The sequence below is a fragment of the Pteropus alecto genome, unplaced genomic scaffold, assembly GCF_000325575.1.
Source record: "Pteropus alecto unplaced genomic scaffold, ASM32557v1 scaffold24, whole genome shotgun sequence".
NCBI classification, from domain to species: domain Eukaryota; kingdom Metazoa; phylum Chordata; class Mammalia; order Chiroptera; family Pteropodidae; genus Pteropus; species Pteropus alecto.
Window position 1 is genome coordinate 28,023,795 of NW_006439192.1, and position 20,879 is coordinate 28,044,673.

At 31.8% G+C, this 20,879-nt stretch overlaps 2 protein-coding genes across 2 annotated transcripts in view; one reads left to right on the plus strand and one right to left on the minus strand.

Moving 5' to 3' along the window:
• Positions 1-20,879, plus strand: part of RB1 (RB transcriptional corepressor 1) — a 127,726-nt gene that overhangs the window by 75,500 nt on the left and 31,347 nt on the right. The gene's annotated exons all lie outside the window — the stretch shown is intronic.
• On the minus strand, positions 5,317-7,494 carry LPAR6 (lysophosphatidic acid receptor 6). Its single transcript, XM_006916442.3, has one exon. It carries the CDS (start codon positions 6,631-6,633, stop codon positions 5,599-5,601), a length of 1,035 nt encoding a protein of 344 aa, XP_006916504.1. The 5' UTR covers positions 6,634-7,494; the 3' UTR covers positions 5,317-5,598.

Below are 20,879 nucleotides of genomic sequence, written 5' to 3' on the forward strand. Positions count from 1 at the left end.
GTGGTGAACACAAGGTAAATAGTAGACCAACCTGGAGTTAGAGGTTATCTTGTTTGGGAGATAGAAGAGAAAACAAAATATTGAGTAGGTAAATGCCAGATTTTGGTGAACTTTGAACTTTGAATTTGGACTTTTCATTCAATGGACAATCTGACAGCTTTCAAAACTGGAAATTAATCAGTATAAAGTGGTGATTTAATAGGTGAGTCTAATTGAACTATCTAGAATGGGTTGAAGGGAGGAAAGCAGGAGCAGGCTGAGTGAGGGAGTAATTGTAGTATAGTCCCAATACAACATGGTAACAGTGGTGAAAATGGTTGCTGAAAGGAAGGAATAGATGAAAATTATAACTGTCAAGAACGAGGAACATAGTATATGAGGCATGGCATGGACCTTACATATTATCTAGTACAAAACCCTTAGTTAAAGATGAATAGGTCAACATACAAAAGTTAAATGAATTATACTACTAAATTATACTACTTTGTAGAAAAGCCCTGTACTAGAACTCATGTCCATCTTTTAATTGAACTTTATCCAACAGATAATTATTAAGACCTATTATATGCCACTAACAAAGATGTACTTGTAAGGTTTGCTTATTTTTATTTTTTTATTTTCCATTCTTGTTGGCTTTAGTTTGGGGTTTTGTTTGTTTGTTTGTTTGACTATGTAGGACAAGAAGTGGCACATACAGCCCACAGGCCAACTACCTGTTTTTTATAAGTAAAGTTTTATTGGAACATAGCCACATTCATTCGTTTATGTATCGTCTATGGCTCCTTTTGCACTGCAGTGCAAAGTTGAAAAGTTGCCATAGGATGATATAATCTGGAGGCCTAAAATGTTTACCGTCTGACTCTTAAAGAAAAGGTTTTCTGATTCCTGATGTACAAATTATCATGCTTCCCAAAGTCTTACACTCAGTCGTTATTACCTTCGATATCCCTTCTACACCATTTCCCACCCCATTCCTTGTTTTTAAGTTTATTGTTCATGCGTGTGTGTGTGTGTGTGTGTGTGTTTTAAAATAAGCAGGTATATGTATGTTTTCTTATTTTGCCTTTTTCTAACACAAAAGGTAGCATACTGTTGTTCTTTTATTTGCTTTTTCATTTAACAATACATTCTAGATATCAGTTCATAGAGATCTCATTCTTTATTATAGCTGATAGTACTACAGTAGGTATGTGTACTACAATTTATTCAGTCTTCTATGCGTGGGCATCTAGGTAGTTTCCACTATTTTACAATTTCAAATAATGCTGCACCTTGTACATATGTATTTTTATGTGCATATTGAAGGTGTGTCTTCAGGGTAAGTACCTAGAAGTGAAAATGTTGGGTTAAAGGATAAATTTGTGGTGTGTGTGTGTGTGTGTTTGTGTGTGTGTGATATTGCCAAATTCCAGCCATAATATTGTATCATTTTGTATTCCTACTAGCAGTGTATGAACATACAAATTTTTCCACAAGGGCTACTAACTTAATTGTTCCAACTAATTAAAATATTCTTCACATCTGCCATCACCATCATTTGAAAAAGGAAAAGCCATTTTAATAAGAGAGAAAGGACATAATCAAAATAAAGGATAAGAACAACTATTTAAATTTCAATTGAATAAGTATAAATTTTATTCTTTTTCTATTTTTGCTGAAGACAAATGCATCTTTGCCTTCAGAGGAATCTTTTTGAAATTTATATCCAATCATATCTTCCCTTTTACTTGAAATCCTTTGAGACTTTCCACAACTCCTCAGATCTAAACATGGCTTTATCCTGGCCTATAGGTGCATTTAAGATCCCAGCCCTCCATCTTCGGCCACTTTGGTTTTGTTTTAATCCTTTCAGTATACCAGGTTCTCTCCGATAGGGCCCTTGCATATGCTACTTCCCTTGTTACCTCAAAGAAATAGACATGTGAGAAAAACCAAGTACTTAATCTTGGCTCTACTATAACTTGTTATATGACCCTATGCTAGTTACTTAGCCTCTTAGTTCTTCAGTTTCCTCAGCCTAACGTGAAATAGTTGTTACAGAAGAATTCTAGGCTATTTCAGTTTAAAATTGTGAATTTACGGAAGCCATTTTGATAGGAAGGTAATGGAACTCAGCACATTCACCCTATATAACTTGGCTGTAAGTATACAGTATATATTTGTTCCTCATTCTCAATATTTACTCTAAGTTTATTTTAAAAAATTATTTGATTGAGTTTATATGAGTAAAGCAAGTTTTGAGTTTAGAAATTGATTATTAAATTCATGAATCTCTATTTCTGGGGTCCTATCTCTTGGATTTTGTTTTTGCCATTGCATAAAGTGATTAAAGAGGTAATTTTGTACCCTTTTAAGGAGTTATTGGAGTGAATGTTTTTGAGAGAAGGAGGAAAGGCAAAGGCTTGGTAAAGAAGTTCACCTGGAGTTAATTTCTTTTATTATCTTGGTCTATTACCCTATTTAAATGATATTCTTTGTATTTTTATAAAATTGACAGTCAGAAATGGGTAGCAGACATCAGGTAGAAAAGATGAAGAAAGATATAATAGAAATTTGAGAATTGGTGGTTTTAGGATTATGTTTATGTTGATCTCTAGAAAATTTTGCTAATTAAATAATGTTGTGATCATCAAATACTTGGGTTGATTTAAATATGTTCTATGTCAAGTTTGTCCATTAGTCCTTTTTAATTTGGAATTTATTTCTTAGAAGTCTTGTTATAAATGGGTAATTTGGTTTCCAGGTTAGCTGAAAAGAACCTTTTAAAAACAGTTTACTTTAGAGTTATCTTAAGATTCATCTACTAGTAAGCACTGTTTATATAATTTTCTATTAAAAATTCATTCACAACTAAGAGCACAAGGTCACATGTCACATTTTCCTTCATTTATGTCATCGGGTTGGATTGGTGTGTACGCACTAAAGTAGTTTGGGTGTTAGGGAGTGGGCAATAGTAACTTAATACATTGACAGAAGACCAGGTACCTGGTTTATCAGGGATCCAGAACTGCAGGACCAAAAAGCTACTACGTCAGTCTCTGGCTAGCTGCATACCATTCATAAATGTTGGGGAGATGAAGTTTGCAAATGTTCAATTTTTCCACTTTGTTTCTCAACTCGGTGTCTTATTTCTTTAAATATAATGTCTATAATTAAGATTTATATCTCAAATTTACTTTTAGTATTTTGAATGTACAATATAAAGTCGAAACTCCCTTGATAAAATAGTATGTTCAGTATCTTTAAATTTTTTGTGGATATATTATGTACAATGCATTTCATATATTCTTTTGGTAAACTAGTTACTTGGTTGCTATTGTCTCAGAAAAGATCATTTCTAAGTTTAGAACCAATCATTAGGATGCTAGAAAGCTGTTTTCCACACCTCAAAAATTTTCTCATCTTATTTTGTTTCTTTGAAGGGAGTTCATGTGTAATGTAGAAAGGAAGATTAGTTACACCATCTACTCTTTTATAAAGATATTGAAAACTGGGCACAGTTTTTTGGGAGAGAGGGCTTGGTACTGTTACTTTCAGATAACAGAAAGCAAAATTCTCAGAGTTATGTTAATACAGGTTTTCTGGGTAAAGGGGAAAGAGAACACCCTAGGAATAAATAATTTACCCTATAAAAAGTGCTACACTAACAAAGGTAAATAACTTTAGTACTCCTTCTGTTCGTGTAGGTAAGATTTACTCAGGATTTGAAGTTCTAAATGAGAAAACTAATAATTTTATCTGTTCTGTATTTCTTTGTGAAGAATCTTACAAAACTGTTGATTCATCTTTGTATTGACAAGAAGGCAACAAAAATTTTGCCAGTGAGTGCAGTAATAACTATCTGATGCCTATTTTGGTTGTATTTTAAAGTAATATCCATACTTTGAGATCTTGCTCAGAGATGTTTAAACAGAGGAAAATTCTGAGATCTGTTAACACCCCAAACCTTATCTTCCACATCAGTAAGTTGACATTTGCTTTTAAACTCAAAAGTTTATGTTTAGAATGCTAAATGTATTTGTTTTCCAAAGGGTGATATCAAATAAAATTACTACAGGGTCAATTCAGGAAAACATATTTACAGCATTTATAATCCTCTTGTGATATAAGACCATGCCTAATTTCTTCACTAGTTTTTGTTTGTTTTAAGAATTTATTTTGCTTTAGGTTTATATAAAGGAAACCTTGACTCTCTAAAGAAATCCCCCACTTATTTTATTGAAAATGGTTTACTTCTCTAGCAAATGACTATGATTCCTCTGAAATCTTTGCAGCCCAAACCCAAAGAACAGCAAAAGTAAAATTTAAATCTTAAGAGTATTTGTCCAAAGTTGTATTCAGGACTTGAAAGATTAAGATGTAAAAATAAGATAAGTTGAAGCTGAATTTAATTATATGTCTTTTTTCTCAAATAAAATTTTTTTAGTTAACTCTGTAGAACTGCTTGAATTCGAAAAAAAAAGATGTTGGAAAAGTAAAAAGTGTCAGTGTAGTTGGTCCATCATATCTAAATTATAGCTCAAAGCAATACCTTTTATATTTATAAATATCCATAAATTATTTTGACATACAGTAACATTTTGCCTTCTTGAAATACTATTTCAGCTATTCATTATTTGGCTTTAAATGGTCAAAATATGAAAAGAAAGTAATATATATATTGATCATTTTCTAAGTACCAAGTATTATATTTTTATATTTACTATCTCACTATCCATGGTGTTTCTCTAACTTAAATACCTAAAATGCTTAAAATACAAGTTATTTATTGTGACATAAATATACCTTTAAAATGTACCTTTAGTGATATTTTACTTTTTTAAACACTTAGTGAAATAACATATTGTTAGTTTCCTCCTTCTCAATTTTTGTGGTATATATAATTGTGAAATTGAGTGCCATTATGGCTAGAGTGGATCAAAATTGTAATTTTAAAGCATGCTCTACTATATAGTTAGATAGCATCTGCTTTTTATGAACTGCACACAAAGAAACAACTCAATATTTGTAAGTTTAACTGTTCACGATCCTCAATTGAGGTTCCTATGTTGTTATTCTACAGAAGACCACATTTTTAAGTATTTAAAAAATACTCCCAAAACACTTATTGTTTCAAATTACTCTCCATTTTCATTTGTTATTATAGTTTAAGAAACATGATTGCTAGTTTTAATTCAAGTTGAAATAGAAATTAGATATATTTTGAATAAAAATATTAAGTGAAACTTAATATTTGTAAATCATTTAGTATAAAATTACTAAGAACTTCAAAGACAGTACAGATGGTCACCACATGACTTGAATAATAGTCTAAAGTGACTTTGAAAAACTCCTTTAGGGATTTTTTTTTAATGAACATGAAGGTAGTACAAATCAAAACAGCTGAGAAAAATAAAATGGAATGTATGCAAGAATAGAATACATTTGAATGTTTAACACATTGAATACAACTTTTTTTAATACTAAAAACTTTAAAATGTCCACATGCTTATTTTCTTTCAGAGGTGGAAAAATAGTTGTCCAGGAAAACTTTTCACAGTTGAAGGAACTTGGAGGTTCTGTCCCAGTGAAGTCCCAGTGGTTCTTATTTCAGACAGCTTATATTGTAGATTCATTGTCAAATATCTTAGTTTTTAAGGTTTGTAGGTTATGTTGAATAAAGTTCTCTGTGCCTTGAACTTCAGAGAATCTGGAATCATTTCTCCTAGCAGACCAGTTTTTCATTTTTATTGAATTCTGAATTGTGTCTGACGTGAAGTAGTAAACTATTGGGTCAAAGCAGCAGTTTGAAACAGCAATGCAGAGAGTGATTGGGTACATGGTCCTTACTGCTGCCACTGCTGAGCAATTAACAAATGTCTGTGTTCTCATAAGAGAATATAAAATAAGGTTGATATTGTAAGGCACAAAACAGAAACAGAATATGACCAGATGTACAAAAATCATTTTTAAAACTTTAGTTTTGTTTATTTTGCTTCTACTTAATGTAACAGGTTTATTTAAGGTTCTTAGCACCATACTAGAACAAGTTACATTTAAAATTAGAGGAATAAAAAATCCCACTATTTCGATAAAAATTACAATCCTTGAGAGATATGTTTTCCATGTGTCTTCTGGAAAATTTTCAAAGCAGGCTTTTGAGCTGTTATTATCCTGAGAGTGAGTAGACTTGAAAAAGACTGCTGGTGCACTTCCTCCCATCACAGTTAACCACACAGCAATGCAAACGATTTTTGCATTTCGTTTAGTTCTTAGAGTCTTCGACTTAAATGGGTAGACAATTGCCAGAAACCGATCTACACTGATGGAGGTTAAGAATAGAATGCTTCCGTACATGTTGGTATAAAACAGCATCACTGAAATTTTACAAAGTAAATCTCCAAATGGCCAATTCCGTGTTACAAAGTAAAAAATCCTGAAGGGTAACGTGAACACGAAAAGCAAGTCTGACATTGCCAAATTTATCATGTACGTTGTAGTTTCATTTCGCACTTTGAGAGTGCAGATGAAAATGTATATGGCAACACAGTTGGCTATTAATCCAAGTACAAACACCATACTAAACATGCACCCATACAAAGTGTACTTAAAGGAGTCATCATAGGGGCAGTGGGAGTTGTTACTGCTTACCATTATAAAGGCACGTCCAGCAGCAGCCTCCTTTGGTATTCAGACTGTGACCGCTTTAAAACCTCCAATGTATTTGCAAGTTCTTTGGATCTTTGGGTAGTTTTATAAATATTTCCTTTATCTCCAGAATCTTCAAAAGAAACATCAAATTTGTTGTTGTAAAGTTTCCACTTGGTTCCTCAACAGGAAAATAGTCTCATTTTCTAGTCTTCAGAAAATTCGTGAATCCAAGGCTTAGTGAACCAACGAGCAACCTTTAAAAACATAGTCAGTGAAGCCAATCCATTGGATTATAAATTTTAAAGAAACGCCGTGTTCTGAGACGGAATAAATCTACTTGTCTAGTTAACTTGTATTGCGGTAGTCAAGATGATATTCCAAAATTAAAGCTTCTTTATGCTCCAAAATGTTTAAGCTAAAGTTAGCAATTTTATTTTGCTTTTCAATGTAGAGTTTCGGAGATTTAAGCATTCCCAATTTGGTCTCATTTAGTTCTTGCTCCTTTTAAATGAAGTTTTCCTTTTTGGAGTTCAGGCAGTAGATTCCAGATGGTGAAAAGCAGAAGAATCCTTTAAATGTTCCGAAATAAATTCCTTAGCGTGTTAGCTCTTGCCGAGAAAGAGGCCTTTTCCTCCGTTTCAAGCTGTATTGTGCTATGGACTTTCTCTGAAGTGAAAAATAAAGCCTTGCTAGATTTGTAATATGACATCACAGGAAGAAGAGGCTGGGCTTGGACAAAGAAAGGTTTCAGCCCAGTTTGTTTGCAGTTCTTTAATCTGATAATGTGTCTGCTGAGAATATACCTAGGAGGCTTGCAAATGGCCTCTGTTTAACCGAGACTTCTGGCCAGTAACTCTTTTTTTATGCGGAAAAGCCTTCTGGGATGACGGCCACTTCTCAGAGAGTTTTCTTTCTTTTTATTCTTTCATTCTTTTGGTAGTAATAATTGAAGGAGAAAAAAAAGTCACTGTTAAGCCTGTTTCTTGATTGCTTTTGTATTTGGGATATGACTTTATTTTTAGAAATAAATGTATATAAGTATTTTTGAATTGAAATTGCTAGTGATATCCTAATATAGCATTTTAAAAATGTTTAATGACTGAAAGAGAGAAATTTAATCTTCAGGTATAAAACGAATTTGAGAGATCAATGATAGTTTTGCCACTCCTGGCTTATGTTTTCCATAATTGTGCCTCAAGATTTAATTTGATTGGTATGATTGTGAGTGGCTTCAATCCTGGATCTCTTTAGTTTTTGATAAACAATTTTCTAACATTTTTCGTTCTTTTCTGTAAGTTGAGAATATTTTAGAGCACTTTCAATTTTTAAATTACCACTTTCAAAAATAAATAAATACCAGAATTGTTTATGTTTGGTATTAATCTTACTTACAGAATTAAATTACATCTTTTCAAAAGAATTTTGTTTTCATTCCCTCCAACCTCCCCTCACCACTCTTAATATGACATTAACTATATATTGGAATATGGTTCAAATTCTTTATTTAAAAACTCCTATGAGTGGTTTCTATATATATTTATATTTAAAGTATACTCATTTTTTAAAGCCAAAAGAAATTGTAAGAAGAGAGAGTATGTGGGATGGGAGTAGCTGAATGTAGATGTTATTTCCTAAAGGACTGAAGACATCAAAACCTCTGGAAGCACATGGTTTTCTCATTTTAAATTACCATTTTTCAGAAAAGGCTAGATCCAGTTGTGTTTTAACTGTTGTTATTTTCTAGTTTGGTTCAATTTGAGCTGAAACTCTTTTGGTATCAATTAAAGAATTTAGGGAATTTAAGAGCAAGGTATTTTTATAATTACTTAGCTACTTTAAATATAATGTGCTGCAGTAACATTTTATGCTGATTTCGTACCTTTTTAATTTGAACTACCCTTTCATGCTCAGCAACTTTTGTTTATGAATCACCCCTATTTTTATTGTTTTGACTAGGAAATTTATCAAGTGAAACAAAAAATATGAGTATTACTTATAATCAATAAACTTTAAAGGGTTGAATTTCTTCTTATCGCATTGGTGTAGAAAAACAGGTAGTATACTCATATTAGAAGATAAGAGAAAGCTGAATAAAGAGTAATAAGAAAAGGAGTAGTTAATAAATTTGTATTCTTATTAGAGAAATTTTTGTTATAGTTTCTTAGTAATCTGCTTTCAAATTGACAGTCTCTTTACTCATCATTAAATAATGAAATATTAGCAGTTATGTCTCTTGACCTTGTTTACCTCTACTTTCATTTTGAATATGGCATTTTCTCAAACAAATTAAAATGTGTTAATTCTACGTTAAAATATTCTTTCACATATTAATGTTATTCACTTGACTTTTTTTCACTTAACTGTTCACTTGTAGTTTTTTCATGTTTGAGTTATTGGTGCTTAAAAATGGATAGATCACTATTTGTTGAATTAAGCTTTTTGTTATTATTGGTATATTAGTATATATTTGTATTTCTAACTCTTACACAAAGCTTGACCCTTAGTAGATACCCACATGTTTACTGATGAATGAATCATATCAATAAACTTGAATTTTGTTAAAAATTGTTTCTACTGAGGAAGAGTAATAGCAGAGAGGCTGTCTGTTTCAACAGGGAAGATCATTGAATGCTTGATTTTTCAAAATATTTATTTTGATTTCTAATTAAGGAATCAAAGTAAAATTAGATACCTTGAACATTTTTTAGGTTAAGATTTGAAAAATATAGAGTAGCTACTTACAAAGAGAGTTAAGTAAATCCAAGGAATCGAGTACATTTAATAGGTGCTTTTGTATTTGGTAGACTCAGACCAGCTTATTTTGATGCAAGATTTGTACACTTCTGAAAGTTAAGCCTGTGAATCAACTTGTTTCTTGTATGGAATTTTTTAAGGGGTAAAATAACATGTAAAGCCAATTTGAAATTTAGTGAATCGCATTATGCAATTCATTTTTAAAGTTTAATTACATCAAAGAAACCAAGTAAACAGTCAGCCTGTAAAGTAGATGTTTTATTAATCACTACAATAATGGTTTAAATCATTTAGTTATATAACTAATCTTTATCATTTATCAGTTCAAGAGAGAATAGTATGCTGTTAGTTAAGCATTAGAAATTTTAGGATTTTGAGTAACTTCTGAGTTCTTGACTAAATTTCTGCTACAACTGTGGCCTTGAGGAAGCAAGAAATCTGACTTTTCCATGCTTGATTCAAAAGGTCATAATAATGTTTGTTGAATGAATGAATAAACAAACCTTTATTGAACAACTGCTATAAACAAATGTGTAAACTGGGCTCTTCAGCCATTCTTCCTTTTTCTTCTTTTTTTCATACTAGCTACTTCTAGCCTTCATAGTATATGAGTTTTATTTTGACCCTACTTTAATCTTACTGCCACCTTTTTGGGCTAACGCTTTTCACTCTTATCTGTATAGTTGTGTGTAATGTCTTCTTATTTTTAGTCCTACCCTCTTCCAGTTTTCTCCTGCCAAACTGTCACAGATCAACTCATGAATGAATCCACTATTTATTTATTTATACGTACCCTTCTTGCTTTCAAAAAGAATTTAAAGCAGATTATAATTTTAAAATGGTCAAAACTTATGGAACTAAACGTTTAATATTTTAGCATTTTATTATATGTAGATAATACCTAAATTTTAAAAGTAAAAAAGTCTCTAGAATAGTCAACAATTTTAAATGTGAGAAAAATGAAACTATTCTAAACATTAGTCATAGTCACTATTCTAAAAATTACTCATTTTGAACACACAAAAAAAGTTTCCAAAAAGCAAAAAAAAACTTAAAACACAGATTCATAACACATTAGTAAAAGAATAAAAGCCAGTGCTAGTAGGGAGAGAGAAGGGTGGGAAGGGCAGTTTGTGTAATGATTTTACAAAAATCTAGGCTAAAGGAAGCTGCCTCATTTGACGCAAGACAAAAAAGGAAAACATAATAGATTATGTAGTTTTAATTTTATGAAAGAAAACATTCCAGAGTGTCAAAGGAAACACCTTTCTTTCCTTCATCTCGGAAGTACATTGTGAATCTTTGCACATGAACCGCAAATTGTTGTCTACTGGCAGAACATAGGCCATTTCTTATTGGCTTTCAATTCAAGAGAAGCACCCAATGTCAAATTGTGGTTCTGGGAAATCATATTGTTTGTTGGAAGATTGATATAGTCTAATTGTATGTGGTAATTTGGTCTAATGTTGGAGCAAGTTTGATAGTCTAGGGCAAAGGATCTCTACCTGTGGACTTTGAACTCTCTGAAGATCCCTGTTGTATACATTCCCATGAGGACTGGGTCTGTGGCTTTGATGAGATTGTCAAATAAGATATGACTAAAAACAAGAAAGAAACCACAGATCTGAAGAAATGAAGGATTAGAAAATCCCACAGGCTTTTCCTTAGAAATATCAGGAAATCGCTGGAATATTTAGAAAGTTTTTCTCTATGGATAACCTATAAAGAATCTAGTCTATTAGTTGCTAGTTTAGATTCTTTATGAATAAAGTAAAAGAATTGTGTATGTAGGCAATAAAATATAAATCTTTTTTTACTTAAAATAGGGAAGTATAAAAGTGCTGTGTAAAGAGCACAGGCATATCAGAGATGCCTTACATATATAGTCACGTGACCTTTCTAAGATTCTGGCTCCTTGGCTGTAAAATGAGGGAGTTGGACTGCTCAGTTTCCTTCCTGCTTCTGTATCTGATTCTGATTCTTTGACGACTCTGAATGCTTAAGCTCTGGGTTGGGTTTTTTTCACTCTTAGGTATAACAAATTAAGGAGTCACTTTTCATTCTTTATCTTTAAAGATTTTTAATTTTAAACCAGGTTGTACAAGAAATATTCTTTGCATAAGCCAAGAGTCTCATAAGAAAAATTCTGTTAATATTTTGTTGTACTGTAAAGAGTAAACATATAAAAAAGAATTTTCTTAATATTTAGGTGCCATGTTCTTTTTTTTTTTTTTTTTTAACGCCTACAGCACCGGGTCTTCCTAGGTGGTCTCCTATCCAAGTACTAACCAGGCCCGACCCCCATGTTCTTTTACTGTAAAATTTATCAAAGAAGAATTGATCAAAACTTTGAAATATTCTGTGATAAAAAGTTTTGATGGCTATATTTAGAGTTGTACCTAAAATAACATTGAGAATATGAGATATGTGAAAAAATTGGATGAGAGGGTATATGAAACTTAAACTGAAATAAATTTGTTCAAATCCATAATGTAAGCATGGAGTAGTGAAATTTTAAAATGTAAGAAAAATATTTGAAACTTATTTACCTTGAATGCAGCAAATGTTTGCCATGATGAGATGGGACTCTTCAAGCTTCTTTTCCATAACAAATTTACACTTATGATAAAAGCCAAAGTTTTCATATTTTGGATTCTTCTGAAACCTGTTATGATAATTTTCTATTTAGATCTAGAATTGAACTTTTGTAGTTTGATAAATGAACATTTGTAATTTATGTTCATAGAATACATTTATTTTACCTTAACAGGAAAATTAAATTCTAGGCAAATTTAGTTTTGCTATAAGAAATATATACCTGTTCCTCAATTTACACGGAATATCCGTTCCACAGGGTTTTTTTCACAGGGAAGAAAACCGCAAAAAATAGTTCACTATAACAGAAAAAAATACTAAGAAATTGTCCAATATAAGTCACAAAAATATTTATTTCACATATTTTCACAAAAAATCCTAATGAAAATTCAGGAAAAAAAAATTTTATTCTCTATTAGTGTCTGTACTGCAATCTAAAGCAATCAACCCTCTCGATGTAATTGGCACAAAGTCTCTATCTCCATCGCCCAAAATATTTGGAAGTACTGCTTCGGTTTCATTCTTTATGTTTATGTTTTTGGATGATCTTTTTCCAACCCCATCTTTTGCTAAATTTTCATAAATTCTTCAATATTCACAGCAACATTTTCGAAAATCTGTTCAAAATTTTAAGGCTCGTTGGATGTTTGGATCAATATCTAGAATTGCAGTTTTCGGTTTTGTGGTTAATGAAGAGCTTTGTAAATATTCTCTTCAGTGAATGAAACTGGTTCAGGGTCACGCCATATTTATCAGCAGAATGGATATCAGATATTAAGTGAATTACTTATCAGTTAATTCACATAAACCAGTAATTCCATAATATCATCTACATTCAAATTGTCAGAGCCTTCTTGAAATTTATTTAATAAATTAATAATGCCAATTAATTCCTCTTCAATTGGTGGAACCATATTTCGTGGTATAATCACTTCTGGCCATATTCCTTTTCAGTAAGTATATAAAGATGACAGCTTTATATCACTCAAAGCTAAAGCAACATTCTTGATACAACTCAAAATTGTATATTTATTCCAGGCTTCTGAAACGATAAGTGATTTATTATCTTAAGGTTTATTAAAAATATCATTAAAATTCCATTTAATATTAATCTTAAAGGTGGTAATAATGCCCTAATCTAAAGGTTAGATCAAGGAAGTTGTATTTGGTAGCAAATATGCAACTTTTATATCTGGATGTTCTAAACTGTGGATCACCAGGTTCATTATCTAAAAGTAAAAGTATTTTAAAAGGAAGATATTTTCCCTTCATATAATTTCTAGCTGCTAGAGCAAAACATTTGTAAAACCAATTCCGAAAAACATCAGTAGTCACCCATGCTTTTTTATTTGCCATCTAATGAACGAGTAGACCATTAATAATTGTTTGTTAGTATTAATTCTTTGTATGTTGCTGAGTTAAGGTATTGTATTTTAGAAAGAGTAATCACCAATAATGGAAATGAAAAAGAAGGAACTGCATAAAATGACACTATGTAAATGGAAACCACCTATAAAAAGTCACATAAATGGGAATATTTATCACATATACAAAAACTCACATAAAAAAATACATAAATCAAGGGGTGGCTGTATTGATATCATTCGAAAGTGATTTACCTTTCTATCATTACTGCAAACACTTAACACTTTTTGTTACTGTTTACTGGAGCATGAGTCATCTACCCAAGTTCAAAAGGTTGAACTAGCTTGTAGGGTTGGGGAGAGTAGAAGAAAGATTTAAGGATAATGAGTGATTTATAGCAAAGTAAAAGTGAATGGGAATGATGGTCGAAGCAGGTTCAAGCAAAGGGGGTAAAGAGGGTAAAGGAATGTTGTGGAATAAGACTTAAAATGAGTAAATGTATTTGTCACTGCCATCTCTTGAGTTCTCTCTTTTTCCTTTTTACCTTTCTCTGCCTGCTCCTGCTACCTTCATCTCTGCCTCTTAAAATTCTATCACATTTTTTATGGAGATCTCTCACTATCATCAGTTCCTTTTCTGTACTTCCTCAGTACTTTGTCTTCCTTTTAAGACATATTTTTGTAATTCAATTAAGATTAAACAAACAAACAAACAAAAAAATGCAATACAGAGTATGACAATAGATGTTTGTACAGAGGGGCAATGAGTGTCAACCAAGTCAGTTAAAGGGCCTTCAATGGAGATGATGTTTAAAGAAGGCTAGTCTTTAAAGTTGAAGAAAGGTTTCCAATTTCAAGTCTTGAAGGCCAGAGCCATGCCTGGTAATAATGTCTTAATATAGTACTGTTGAATATAGTTGTCTTTCTCAACCAAAAACTTGGAAAATGATTTGAGTGACTATTTCCTCTAGTCTCTCAAGGATGCTACATTACTAGTTTCACTCTAAATTTCTAGAAGAGAAGTTAATTCATCAGGCATAATGTATTCTTCGGTTTATAAAGGCTTAATTTTGTCATAAAATCCAGTTGAGGATGGTAGGTGGGTAGTGGTTTTCAAAAATCTTTCACCTACTTTAAAAGCAGCAAGGAGTAGTGAAACAATTTGACTAGGTGTTAAGTGACCTAGGTTCTAATCCCAGCTGTGCTACTAAAAATTAATGTGACCTTGACCAAATAATTTAACTTCTCTGTTGTATATTCGTAGAAGTAGAATTTTAGAATTTGTAGAAGTAGCCTTATATTTCTATCTAATTTAATCTTCACGCTAATTTTGAATGACAGAAAGAGCATATATTATTGTCTCCATTTTACAGATCAAGAAACTGAAATTCAGAGAAGTTGTGGCTTGCCTAAGATTACAAAGTGATTAAATGATGGAGAATGATGAAGCCAGGACTAGAAACCAGGTCCTCACTCTTATGTACCCTGCCCAATTCCTTGTACATGTTTTTCAAGTTAAAGAATACAATTCAATGAATGCACGGAGAGCTAGAACTAGAATTCTAGTTTCTTGACATCTAGTCAAGTTTTCTCACTATAACAGGTATTTCCAACCTTTTTTTTCCTTTATGGCTTAGGTGACTGTTAAGCAAACAAGAATTTTGTTTTTATACATGTAAGCTAAATAGACATTTTTTGAAACATTAAATTCTAAAATTATGATATAAATTTAATCTCTTAGAAGTTTCCATTTTTTCTTTAGATTAAAATCATACTGCAACCTTGCTTTGTTTCTAGTTTCATCTTCGTTGATTAAATAAAAATGGTTAGAATTGGAAAAAGGTACTGTGCCAGGTTTCATATAGGGGAAGGAAACTTCTGCTTCTTCCAAATAACTAGAACAGGGTTTTCTGTGAATAGTAAATTTAACATTTTCCAGCAGTGTTTATCCTCAGAAATCCAGGTACTATTTAGTTTATTTCAGTAATCACTTTTTGACTTTCTTTTACCCATTACTGAGGGGTAGAGATAGGGAGAGAGTGCTCTCTCAGGATGCTCCTAGAGAGCTAAATGCTTGTCACTAGGAAGCTACTGTTAGATATACATGAGTTCTTTTGTTCCTAGTAATGAAATTTTATGCATATTAAAAGTTAAGCATATTTGCTCCCAAATTTGTGTTTGCTGTTTACACATGTTATAAAATACAAGGGCAAAAAAGGTGGTTTTTAGGAAAACCAAGTTTATTGCTTTGGAATAATTTAGAGGCCAGTTGCTGAAGATATGTCATTGAATTAGATGTGTACGTACTTCTGTTAAAGATTCACAGAGAATGCCATAAGAAACTAGAAGGATTGATTCTCTAGTTCTCAGATTGCTTTGTGTCTTTATGTTTTCACTCTACACATAGTTCTATAAACCACATTATTGGTGTGGTTTATAGAAAAAAACAACAACTTGGAACTCTACTCAAAAAAGAACCTTGACCCTGCATAAAGTTTTTAATGAATATACATTTTATATTTTCAAAAACTCAAGTAAAATGTTTTTTAATATATGTGTATCATTCTTAAATTATTTCCTGTTTAGCTTTTTTGATTAACTGGTGACAATTTCAGCAAATAAGGTAACTTCTATATTAGCAATAATCAATTGGAAAATGTAATGGAAAATGGATTCAATTTAGAACAACAAATAGTATGGAATACCTGAAGAATAAATGTAATAGGAAAGTTGAGGATCTAGGTGAAAACAGAAGACTCCAAATAAAGGTTGTAAAAGAACACTTGAAAATATATGTGTTTGTATGTTATATAGTCTAGTAGTTTATATCTAAGGAAATCTGTTTTTCCATCCCATTTGTATTCCTATCAGTAGTACCTGTTTCTCCACACCCTCACCTAAACCAGTTATTATCAGACTTTTAAATCTTTCCTAAATTAACAGATCAAAAACGATATCTTATTTAATTTGCAGTTCTTAACTAGAGTGAAGTTGAGCCCAAAAATAGACTGCAAACCTAGAGGGAACATAATATATGATAATGTTAACACTTCAAGTCAGTGGAGAAAGAAATAAATGCTAATGGATTATCAGGGTGGCAATTTGAAAAAAAAAGAAGTGGACTTTAAATTACTTTTTATATCAAAATAAATTCCAGCTATATCAAGAATTTAAATGTATAAAAATGAGTCCATTAAAAAAAAAAAAAAGACGCCATAAAATTTCTGGGGGGGGAAATGAGCTTATTTTAAAATAGCAGTAGAGTACTAAAGGTTTTCTAAGTATTATATGAAATCTGCAGTTTTCAAAAAAAGATACATTTGACTAAATAATTTTGTTGCAAATAACACCATAATCAAAGCAGGAAGAAAATGCCAGTCTGTCATATTAACTTTATATAGTAGTTATGTGACAAATTTCGTTATAGAAATGTATTAGAAAAAAACTAATGAAAATTAACAACCCATTCAAAAACATGAGAAAAGTATCTGAATAAGTATATTTTTCTTCAACTGAAAAGTGGTTTTCAGTCCATTTTAGATACCCAAATAATATTTTTATTTTTAAAGTTTTGACCTTTAAAAAGGAGTATATGTTTGATTAGATTTCTTTTTTCTTTTTTTTTTTTTTACAGATGGCAGATTTTTAAGATCTAGTTCTTTTAACATTATTGCAAATACACTTAAAAGCAGAAATACATTTGACTTTAAGCAGTTATACAGATGTTTTGCTCTTAACCCAGTTAAATTTCAAAGAAAGAGACTGGCTTTTTAATAGATACTGATACTAAAAGTATATAGAAGAATTAATCAGTAAGATTCTAAGCCACTAGTAATCCATTCCCAGAACAAAAATTTTATAAGCACTTATTTCATTGGTTTGCTAGTATGATCATTTTAATCAGCTGATTTCACATTCTTGAACAACTCGAGAGTTTCCTATCAATTCCAGATGTTACCAGTGCTGCATGAGAAAGGCTAGAAACAAGACCGGAAGGAGTGACTACAAAAGGCCTCCTTTAAAGCCCAGCCTTTTGTTTTAAACAAAAGTGAACTAATCCAACCTGACCAAAAAAAAAAAAAAAGTTATTGGATTATCATCCTTCTTATATAGGTAGGAAAATAGGATAGGCACATTTAAAATTTTTTCCTCCTTATGTTTTCTTCTCTGGGTATGATGATATTTGTTTGTTTATTCAATAGCAAATATTTACTGATTGCATACTGTGTGCCAAGTGTTATTTAGGTGCTGGGAATAAAATACAATGAATAAAACAAAATCCCTGAGCTTATATTTTATTAGGGGAAATAGGCAATAAACAATTATACAGTTGGTCATATGTTCTCTGAAAGAGAACAAATTCTCTGAAAGAAAACACGTTTAGGAGGAAAAGGGGGATGTCTTACATAGGGAGTTCTAGGAAGTGCCTGCTAGTAAGGGGTCGTTTTGAATAGAGACTTGAAAGAAGCTAAGGAATGAATCATGTGGATAACTCAGAGAATTAACCTTTAATTTACAATCTTAAAAAGGCCCTCCCCAATCTGTATTTCCAGGCTTATTTTCCATAACTCACTCACCAGGTTCATGTCCCCAAGATTTTCATGGCAATTAGAAATTTCTAAATAATGTTTCTGCTTGATAAAATTCTCCCAGTCTACTTTTGATTTTTGTTTTGCAGTGATACCTCATAAACTGAGAATGTTGTTTTCTTTTCTCTTTGGCTATTTGACTGTTCTTCAATCTAAATACCTCTAGTAGAGTACCTTTCATTTACAGGGAGCCCCAAGTTAGTAGTTCCATTTCAGGTCAGATTCTACCATGACTTCTAGCTCCCTGTGCAGTTATTAGGTTTGTCTTTTACTCCTTGACACTTTGACTAGCACCCTATCACCTCAGAGGACTGAATGTTCTTCTCCTGAGTTCCGTTTCCCTGATAGCAGTGACATCTGTCCATCTATATCAACTGACTTCCTTGACTTCTGTTAATTATCTATCCTACATGTGCTCGAATAACCACCTAGGATCTTTAAGGTACTTATATCCCACCTGTCTTTTCTCCATGGTAACATAGTAATCTAATTGTGGATCTTGCCACTGTGTCCTTCAGAGTCAGCTTTTGGCCTTACTTTCATGTTCTGACATATGACCATTTCCCAGCTCTGCTGGTACCTGGAACTATGACTTCACTTTTCTCTGAACAACTCCACTAACTTTCTAAGCACATAGGACATCATTCTATGAGATTTCGGTTTTTAAATTTTTTCCTAGGAATAAACTTTTTTATTTATAATATAAGAAAGATATTATTAAGATTCTTAAAGAACAAGAAGAGAAATAGAAAAATATTGGAAGGAAAAAAGATAATGTAACTAATAAATAAGCTGTTCGTAGTTTTCCAGGTTTTTTAAATATATGTTTTTATTCAGATACAATTGATATTAGTTTTAGGTATATATCGTAATAATTCAATAATTGAAAATATTGCTATATGATAACCACAGTAAGTCCAGTTAACATCCACTACCATACATAGTTACAATATTTTTTTTCTTATAATGAGAACTTTTAAGATTTATACTTTTAGCAACTTTAAAATACACAGTACAGTATTATTAACTATAGTCACTATACAGTATATTACATACCCAGGACTTATAACTGGTAGTTTGCACCTTTTGACTCTATTCACTCATTTTGCCTACTCCCTACTCCTTGCCTCTGGCAACTACCAATTTGTTCTCTGTATCTGTGAGCTCAAGTTCTTTTGTTTGTTTTTATTCCACATAAAAGTGGGATCACACTGTGTTTGTCTTTCACTGTTTGGCTTATTTCACTTAGCATAATGCCTGCATGGTCCATCCATGTTGTTGCCAATACCACAGTCTCCTTTTTTATGGCTGAATAATATGTGTGCGTTTGTGTGTACCACATTTTCTTTATTTACCTATCAGTTAACACTTAGGTTCTAGTTTTAAGTTAAGTCTTTGCTATTATGCTTACATAGTTGAAATCAGAGAATAATATCTTAAGGTTTGGAAGGATACACTGATTTTTCTTTTTATATATTAAGTAAGAACACTTTCTACTATATCATTTAAACTGTCTTGCCATAAATTTCTCAAAGTGATTTTAGTTACCATCTATTCTAAAAATATGAAAAATAAAGTTAATTTTTGACATGAATATACATGTAAACCACTGAAACCTCAGTACCTTCTATTATGACATATCTAAGATGTAACCTTTTAGGAATAAATTTAACTTTTTAGACTTCATTTAAAAAAAAAATGCACATGTATTTTTCTGTTTAGAAAAGCACACTTAGGCTAATTAGAAAATAGAAAAATGTACTTTGATGTTTTAAAACATTTAAAGTCATTTTATATCTATTGCTTATTCTGTAAATTTATAAACAATCTTTGTTCAATAAAATTCTTATCCAGGATGTATAGTGTCTGAAAGAGAGAGCCGAGGTTCTTTTGCCTTCCTTTGTAATATAGAGAAGGCTTTTTCAAGGGCTTCCTCAAAGTACTCTACCCTCTGGAGATGAACCGGGCAAACATTTTGCTCAGAGAATTCTACCACTAAATGAGCCTTGAATAAGTATGATACAGAGGACAGATTTATTTAAACTAAACCATTTAAAATTACTAGTCAGGAACACTATCAAATCTTATGACAAGAGCATAATTCTTATTTGGTAAAACTATTTCAGCTGTTAATGAAAATGCAGTTTTTCCTTTTAGTAGATATGCTCTACAATCTACATGATAAAACAATGACATCTTTTGGAAATTTTTCAGCCGAACTAGAGAAATGGATCATTTGGCTTATTCAGATGTGTTCCATTCATCGTCTTTGCATTAATTTCTTCTTGAGGAAGAGCATGTCTTAAACTTTTATTTAAACATTCCATGAAAATATTGATAATTAGCAGAAATAATCTCTCAATAATAACTTTGCATTTGATCATATTATAAATTGAAACTTTAAAGGTTTAGAATTTACTTCAGTAAATCTGATTTGGGATTCAGTCTCAATAATAAAAAGGGAGATTTGTTTATGTACTTATTTATTTTACAGATTATTCACTATTGCTCTGCCAACATTGTCTGGAAATAGCGTTAATTATTTGCTTCAGGTGTTATTATCCCATGAGCTCAAGACTCCTCAACCAGGAAGGCTGGAGCAGTAAATGGAACCAGCAGAAGCAACCCAGCCACAATAGGCAGCCTGGCCTGAGACTCCCCTTCCTGCCCAGACACAGCAGGGATGTAGAGGGGCACCAGTAAAGAAATTCCATCATTCCCCCTCCAGCTAAGAGACACCTGACTGCCTGACCTGAGGACAGTGTGTAGGTTTATTTATCTACCACCACAGTCAAGATACTGAACAATTCTGTCATGCAAGGAACTACTCCCACATCCTCCAGCCCCCTGTGCCTATCTCTAAGCTCTATTAAAGTCACTGTTAATCTGCCCTCTATCTCTAAAATTTTCTTATTTTAAAATATTATATAAATGGAATCAAATAGGA

Coding starts and splice junctions, on each gene's coding strand:
- LPAR6 (XM_006916442.3), bottom strand. CDS start 6,633: ATGGTAAGCAGTAACAACTCCCACTGCCCCTATGATGACTCCTTTAAG.